Below are 8,645 nucleotides of genomic sequence, written 5' to 3' on the forward strand. Positions count from 1 at the left end.
GCCAATCATTTGCTGCCAGAACATGGGCAGGTTTTTCTCTGGCCAAATCTCAGGTTTATCAGGTTACCAATTGGGAAAATAGCAACGTGCCTTAGATTCTCCATGAAGAAGAGCTGAGGTCCGAGATGATCGTTACCAGCCGTCTGTTGTGCCTCGTGGATGCTCAGTGAACACAGATTCTCACAACCATTATTGATGCTGAGCTCACCCTCAGCCTCAGGTTTACAAAGTGGGGCATGGGAAGTAGAAGCCTCACTGGGCTCAGGTGATCCTCCCACCTCAACTTCTTGGGCAGCTTGGCCTACAGGTGCACACTGCCTCCCCCCAGCTAATATCTTGTATTTGTATTAGAGACAGGGTTTCATCACATTGCCCATATTCCTCACAAACTCCTGAGCTCTAGCACTCTGCCTTTCTTGGCTTCCCAAAGGGCTGGGATTAGAGGCCTGAGGTCTTTCTTTCTTTTCCTTCCTTCTTTTCTTTTCTTTTCTTTTCTTCTCTCTTTCTTTCTTTCTTTCTTTCCTTCCTTCCTTCCTTCCTTCCTTCCTTCCTTCCTTCCTTCCTTCTTGCTTGCTTGCTTTTTCTTTTGTTCCTTTTTGACAGTGTCATGCCGTCACCCAGGATGGAAGGCAGTGGCGCCATCTCAGCTCACTGCAACTTCGCATCCTGAGTTTAAGCAATTCTCCTGCCTCAGCCTTCTGAGTAGCTGGGAGTGCAGACATCTGCCACTATGCTCGGCTAATTTTTTGTATTTTTAGTAGAGACGGAGTTTCACCATATTAGCCAGAATGGTATTGATATACTGACCTCGTGATAAGCCCACCTTGGCCTCTCAAAGTGCTGATGTTACAGGCATGAGCCACTGTGCCTGGGTCTGAGCTTTCTTTGTAGGCCTAATGGTGATGCTCTGATAAGAATCTCTATGTTCAATATTAGTGACAGGAAAGGACTCTAAGAAGGAGGAAACATGAATTATCAAATTAGAATAGGAAGGGAGTGGGTGAGATTAAGATTTGGATGAAGGGTCCTGGAAAATGACTGGGGCCAATGGTTGCTGGGAAATGTTCCACTGTGGGAAGATCCCAGAGTCTAAAGGAAAGGTATCCAGATGATAGAACAATGACGGACATATGGACCCTCGTTCATTTCTCTCTCACATCCTGTAGAGCCCACAGTTTCTACCTGGGTGGCTTCCAGCTTGGGAGAGCCACCCTTCCCAGATCTAGCCACAATCTTCTCTCTGGCCTCTGCTCCAGCTCACATTCTCAGATTCCATCTTTGCAAACTGGTTTTCTGAGAGGAGCCCATCATTTTTGTGGGTAAACACCCTTTACCTTCTAGTAGGGCCAAGACTATACCTGCCCCCTGTGTTTTCAAAGTGAATGTTATGGTTTAAGTCTGCCCTATCTCTTTTGATGATTCTCCTTTTAATTTCTGAACTCAATCTAGGGTGGGTGAGATGGCTGATGCATGTTATCCCAGCATTTTGGGAGGCCGAGGTGAGGACATCACTTGAGGTCAGGAGTTTGAGACCAGCCGGGCCAACATGGTGAAACCCCATCTCGACTAAAATACAAAAATTAGTAGGGCTTGTTGGAGTGCACCCGTAATTCCCAGCTACTTGGGAGGCAGAAGTGAGAGAATTGCTTGAACCCAGAAGGTTGAGGCTGCAGTGAGCTGAAATCGTGCCACTGTACTCCAGCCTGAGTGACAGATGTAGGCCCAGTCTGAAAATCAAACAATCAATAAATAAACTCAATCTTGACAAAAAACTTTGAGTCCTGACATCTAGATGCCCACAAGATAACCACCATGTTTTACATTGTCTTGTTTCCTTTGCAGGTTCCCATTAGAACAACTAGTCTCACTCCGCTCAGTCCCCACCTCACTTGGTCACTTTGTCCTGATTTCCTTCAGTGAAGCCTTGACTTAGTCTTGAGATAGATCACACCCTCAGGGGTTCCTTTCTTCTACCTGAATGTGCATATGATCTGCTATGTTAGATAGCATAAAACCGAGGTGACCATTCGATATACACAGCTTTTTATTCTGTTTTCTTGGGAATGACATCACTATCTTCTTCAGGCTGTTGTAGCTCTGAAACATTTTGACAATTTTGATGTGGCCAAACATCCTCCAATAAGGACACCTTAAGGTTTTTTTTTTTTTTGGTCTAATATCAGGAACAGATTAATCCCTTCCCTGTATCACTATGAAAGTCGTGTATTAGCCAAACTTCATCAGTATTTGGGGAATAAATGAATGAATGAGTTTTGGACTTTCACCCTATTATTTATTCTTTTACTTCCATAAATGTGTATCTAATTCAATCAATTAGTCAGAAGAAAGCTGAAAACTCAATCAGGATTAACTGGGTGTGACTACAGGATCTAATCAGGTATCACATTCTGATTGGAAACTGGTGATTGAGAAGGGAAGGGTGGGGTTAGAAAGGTCTATAAAATCTCCTGAGGATACCCAGAAGAGACCCACAGCACTCATACCTGAAGCTACTGGTTGGTTCCCTGAGAGGTCCCAGAACTCTGCAAAGTGAGTCCAGCGCTGGTAAGTCACCACCTGCTTAGGGTCATGCCCATCTGATCAGCAGCCAGCCAGTCAGGGACGGTGACACACATCCCAAAGTGGCACACAATATTTTTCTGTCTGTTTCGTGAGATGAACAGATTTAGGCTTTCATTTTTCCTCTAAATGTAGTTTTGTCTTCATCCATCAAATTGTGATTTGTGCTTGGTTTTTGTCATTTTAAAATTCTTATCGAAGCAGGTTTTTAAAAAATATATTAAAAATTTACAGTGAGATGAAGTTTTATTTCTTGACATTTGAAGTTATTTGTTTTTTGTGCCCTTCAATTACAGTTCATAGACTTGGTGTTATTGTGATTCTCCAAGTATGCTTTCATTTTCATAAAATCCTTAAAGGTATCCCACAGAGCAATCTCAAGAGTGCAGTTTTGCTCAGATCGTGGGATTTATCTTTGCCCCTAGGATCTGTCCAAAAGTGAGTAATTGTGAGTATGTGGAAGTGATGTGTATAGGAACCTTCATCTTAGAGTTACAGTGCTCTAGAATAGCATGGTAGCACTTTCACAGTTTCTGGTTAATTTTTTTTTTTTTTAGAGATGGAGTTTCCCTATTGTTGCCCAGGCTGCAGTGCCATGGTGTGATTTGGCTCACTGAAATTTCTGCCTCCTAGTTACATGCGATTCTCCTGCTTCAGCCTCCTGAGTAGCTTGGATTCAGGCACTCACCACCATGCCCAGCTAATTTTTGTATTTTTAGTAGACACGGGGTTTTGCCATGTTGGCCATGCTGGCCTCAAACTCCTGACCTCAGGAGATCTGCCCACCTCAGACTCCCAAAGTGCTGGGATTACAGGAGTGAGCCAGCATGCCCAGCTACAGTTAGCATTTCTATACATACCTTCCAAATGCTGTGGAATACCATCACACCACTTTTACAGTTCCAGTGAATTTTGTTTTTTTCTGCGATGTACTCTGAGTGTGTCACCCAGACTGGAGTGCAGGGCCCTGAGCTGGGCTCCCTGGAAACTCTGCCTCTGGGCTTTAAGTGATTCTCCTTTCTCTGCCTCCAGAGTAGCTAGGATTACAGTCATGCATGACCACACCTGGCTAATATTTAAATTAATTAATTTATCAATTTGTTTTTGTTTGAGTCAGAGTCCAACTCTGTCACCCAGGCTGGAGAGCAGTGGTGTGATCTCGGCTCACTGCAACCTCTGCCTTCTGGAGTCAAATGATTCTTAATTTTTTTGTATTTAGTAGAGACATGGTTTCATTATGTAGGCCCAGGCTATTCTCGAATTCCGGACCTCGAGTGATCTGCCTGCCTTGGTGTCCAGCAGTGTTGGGATTACAGACATGAGCCACAGCAACTGGTCCATTTCTGGTAGAAAATTTTCAAAATAAAAAGTAATGGCATCGATTTTAGGGAGTCCCTTTAGTGTTCCCCCAGCATGTTCATGGTGTGAACTGAGAATGAAGGCTGTCTGGGCCCACAGGACACTCTCATTCTCATTGCTTTAGGGTGGTAAGTGACAAGAAATTTTTCCTCAAAGAGGTAGAGCTTGGCTTTCAGGATCCTCAGTGGCACTGTCCGGTGGTTCTGGGATTCAGTGGAGCAATGGATGAAAATTAATAAGTCAGTGGTCTCCATGACCCCTCCCTCCTTGGTGTTTGGAAGACATTCTTCCTGGTACCAGTAGAAGCAGATGATTGTGTTTGCCACGAGAGTGATACATTTTCCCTGGATTTGTCTTCAAGAGATTTTCCTTGCAGATCTATCAGGATGAGCATCCAGGCCCCACCCAGACTCCTGGAGCTGGCAGGGCAGAGCCTGCTGAGAGACCAGGCCTTGTCCATCTCTGCCATGGAGGAGCTGCCCAGGGTGCTCTATCTCCCACTCTTCATGGAGGCCTTCAGCAGGAGACACTTCCAGACTCTGACGGTGATGGTGCAGGCCTGGCCCTTCACCTGCCTCCCTCTGGGATCACTGATGAAGACGCTTCATTTGGAGACCTTCAAAGCATTGCTGGAAGGGCTTCATATGCTGCTTACACAGAAGGATCGCCCCAGGTGAGGTGACCCAGGAGGGCTGGTAGATAGGGCTCAGGTGTCCAGGGAAAGAACAGCAGGGTCAGGCAGAGAAGTAGCCCAAGTGTGGCCCAGAGTCTTCTGATGGTGTTGGCGAGGAAGCTCAGGGAGGCTTTGGCCATTGTCCAGATCCTCAGAAAAAGGACTGCTCACCATACAGGGTCCACTGTGGGAACAGAAACCTGCCTTTACTCAGTGGAAGGTAAAGGGAATAGAAGTGGGGAATCAAAAGTCAGAATCAAAAGGGAATCAAAAGGGAACAGGGATTGAGAAAAGACAAAGAAAACAGGGAGCACTGAGGACAGGAGCAGCTGATTTATGGGATGAGAATGAAAGCAAAGGTCAGGGATGAGTCCTTCTAAATTCTGAGCCTCTCCCTTATTTTACCCACAGGAGGTGGAAACTTCAAGTGCTGGATTTGCGGGATGTTGATGGGAATTTCTGGGCCATATGGCCTGGAGCCTGGGCCCTGTCCTCCTCCCCAGAGACCATGAGTAAGAGGCAGACAGCAGAGGACTGTCCAAGGATGGGAGAGCACCAGCCCTTAAAGGTGTTCATAGACATCTGCCTCAAGGAAATACCCCAGGATGAATGCCTGAGATACCTCTTTCAGTGGGTTTACCAAAGGAGAGGTTTAGTACACCTGTGCTGTAGTAAGCTGGTCAATTATCTAACACCAATTAAATATCTCAGAAAGTCATTGAAAATAATATACCTGAATAGTATTCAAGAGCTGGAAATTCGCAACATGTCCTGGCCACGTCTGATAAGAAAGCTTCGTTGTTACCTGAAGGAGATGAAGAATCTTCACAAACTCGTTTTCTCCAGGTGCCATCATTACACGTCAGATAATGAACTCGAAGGACGGTTAGTCGCCAAATTCAGCTCTGTGTTCCTCAGGCTGGAACACCTCCAGTTGCTTAAAATAAAATTGATCACCTTCTTCAGTGGGCACCTGGAACAGCTGATCAGGTGAGAAAGGATCATGCACTTTGTATGCAGACCACAGCATAGCCTTGTTCTGTTACAGCAAACATTAGAAGGCGTGTACTGTGTGCCAGCCAGTGGCAACGTCACAGTGAAGGGGACATCAGAATGTCAACACATTGTCCCATTCAGTGTTCCATGTCCTGGAGTGGCTATCACAGGATCGCTCCAATAAGGGGAGAGGTGTCACCTGGGGTAGAAGCTAGAGAGGGACATCATGTACAAGCTAGTTAGTGGGGGTTTCAGCTCTATTGGGGGTGCACGTGTGAATTTCCTGTTACAAAGTGTGTTTCAAGTTGATATGATGTCAAAGAGATAATAGAGGAGGGGATGAAAGGAGGGAAAGCGCATCAAACCTGTCCATTTCACAATAGAAGGTCTGTCCTCACCAGCTTAGTGATCACGAATGATCCTGTCTCTAATTCCCTGTCTGTAAAAGGTTGTTTTGAACTCCAGGAAAGGTAATTGACATGGGAAATGCGTGCTTCCGGGATGGAGGTGAGGGAGTAGGCGTGAGAGTGGTAAAAAGTGACAGTTGGTTTGCAGATGCAGGCATGTCAGGGAGCCCCTGCTGACATGTAGCCCTAGCTGATGTCCCTAGACCTTGCTCAGTTGAGTTCTTTGTGCACATCTCCCACCGGGTACCTGTGGCCCAGAGATGAAGTTTTCTGCTAAAAGATGAAAAAAAAAAGGCTTTAGAGATTTTATGGCCTTGAACCAATCACACAAGCAATGGTGAAAGGGCTGAGGCTAAAATGGGACAGCCCCTGAATGATCAGGGTCCTCATCATGCAGCAACTTGCATGAGGACCATCATCAGATGGTGGCAACAAACTTGTATTTGTTTGATGCAGGCATTTTCCTAGATGAAGGCACTACCTTCATCTAACTGGTATCACTGCCCAGAACTAACTTCTTGATCTCCACAGGTGCCTCCAGAACCCCTTGGAGAACTTGGAATTAACTTATGGCTACCTATTGGAAGAAGACATGAAGTGTCTCTCCCAGTACGCAAGCCTCGGTTACCTAAAGCATCTGAATCTCAGCTACGTGCTGCTGTTCCGCATCAGTCTTGAACCCCTCGGAGCTCTGCTAGAGAAAATTGCTGCCTCTCTCAAAACCCTCATCTTGGAGGGCTGTCAGATCCACTACTCCCAACTCAGTGCCATCCTGCCTGGCCTGAGCCACTGCTCCCAGCTCACCACCTTCTACTTTGGCAGAAATTGTATGTCTATGGGCGCCCTGAAGGACCTGCTGCGCCACACCAGTGGGCTGAGCAAGTTAAGCCTGGAGACGTATCCTGCCCCTGAGGAGAGTTTGAATTCCTTGGTTCGTGTCAATTGGGAGATCTTCACCCCACTTCGGGCTGAGCTGATGTGTACACTGAGGGAAGTCAGGCAGCCCAAGAGGATCTTCATTGGCCCCACCCCCTGCTCTTCCTGTGGCTCATCACCGTCTGAGGAACTGGAGCTCCATCTTTGCTGCTAGGGAAGGCGTGCCTAGCGGGGTAGAGAAATCCAAAGTTCTCTTCCAGGCACTTGGACACTAAAATCTACTATGTAGGTGCAAGTTATTTTTCTCTTTTCTTATTTCCTTTTTTAATAGTTCCAAAATTTTTATTAAAGACAATTTGAGACAGGGTTTCGCTGTGTTGCTCCAGCTGGTCTCAAACTGCTGGGCTTATGGGATCCTCCTGCCTCAGCTTCCTAAAGTGCTGGGATTACTGGCATGAGTGGCTGTGTCCAGGCCACATGCAACTTAAAGGAAGCACAGGCAAGTGCTCAGTGTGAGGGAAAAAACATAACAGCAGGGGGCAAGGCTGGAGGAAAATGTTGAGGTGACATCAGTGAGAACTTCAGGGACCCGTGTCCTAGAGTCGGAAAGAGAAGCTAAAGTTCTACAGTGATGAGAATGTTATCCCTGCAAGGGTGGTTACCAAGGAATATCAGCAATAAAGAGCACCTGAATGAAAACTTCTAACCTGTTGTGCAATTTATCCATCAGAAATCTCTAGTTATCGAGTTACGGATGGAAAAATAACGAAATACTAATTTGTCTGTGATTGAGTTTCAGTTGTAGAACATCAAAACAACCAAATAAAATTAGATCATTTTGAGTATTTCCCACCCATTCTTGTTCTTTGTTTTGTTTTGGAGACAAAATCTCAGTTTGTCATTTAGGCTGGAGTGCGATGGTGCAATCTGGGCTCACCGCAATCCTGTCCTTCAGGGCTCAAGTGATTCTCGTGCCTCAACCACTCAAATGGCTGGGACTGCAGGCACGTTCCACCAAGCCTGGGTGATTTTTGTATTTTTAATAAAGATGGGATTTTTCCATGTTGATCAGCCTGGTCTCAAGATCCTGTCTTCGAGTGATCCACCAATCTTGGCCTCCCAAAGTGCTGGGAAAACAGGTGTGCAGATGATCTCCACCCATTCTTTACTTCTCTTCAGTCATCAGTTTTTTTCTTCCTTTTTTTGCCTGCAGGGAGCAGCTCGGTCTGGTACAAAGGGACGGGCAGAGAGGGGCCCCAAGGAGAAGATAGGAATGGGGTGGTGCCCCGCTCGCACAAGAAGTGTGGATGCCAGGCCCAGAAAACAGAGCTGGGGCCATCCATCAGGGGGCCAGGGTGAGAAGCACAAGTGGCACCTGCTTCAAGGTCCTGTCGAGCTATCTGGCCACTGTGCCCATCCTGTTAACAGTGTCAAGCTCCCGGGTCTTGAAGGGAGGTTCCATGCGGATCCACCCCAGGCTGTTTTTCCAAGATCTGCCCCCTGTAGGGGAGACCATGGAGTCTGATTGCTGGGCCTGGGAACCACGAACCACTCCTGGAGGCCCCCCCCTTGGCAGGGTCATGAGCCAGGCCTGTGCTCCATGTCCCTGAGGCAGCCAGCTGTGCCACCCACACCCTCTCATGGCAAAATGGAACCTGGACCCAGGTCTGGAGTCTCCACCACAGCCTCTACCTCACTGCCCACTGCCTGCTGTTAGCCTGCAAGCTCCTGGATGAGAGTACAGTTGGGGCTTG

General features: G+C 46.8%; 1 protein-coding gene across 2 annotated transcripts; it reads left to right on the forward strand.

The window, feature by feature from the left end:
- The first annotated feature begins 4,325 nt into the window (after window positions 1-4,325).
- LOC100972854 (PRAME family member 1) lies at window positions 4,326-7,339 on the forward strand. 2 transcript variants are annotated; one of them, XM_034950935.4, is made up of 3 exons: window positions 4,326-4,612; window positions 5,024-5,602; window positions 6,547-7,339. In XM_034950935.4, the coding sequence occupies exons 1-3, from the start codon at window positions 4,326-4,328 to the stop codon at window positions 7,103-7,105; spliced, it is 1,425 nt and encodes a 474-aa protein (XP_034806826.3). In that variant the 3' UTR covers window positions 7,106-7,339. The 2 variants fall into 2 exon arrangements, with proteins under 2 accessions (XP_034806826.3, XP_034806827.2); XM_034950936.4 differs by lacking the exons at window positions 4,326-4,612; window positions 5,024-5,602 and adding an exon at window positions 5,948-6,078.
- Window positions 7,340-8,645: the final 1,306 nt, after the last annotated feature.

Source organism: Pan paniscus, chromosome 1, assembly GCF_029289425.2.
Source record: "Pan paniscus chromosome 1, NHGRI_mPanPan1-v2.0_pri, whole genome shotgun sequence".
Taxonomy (NCBI): domain Eukaryota; kingdom Metazoa; phylum Chordata; class Mammalia; order Primates; family Hominidae; genus Pan; species Pan paniscus.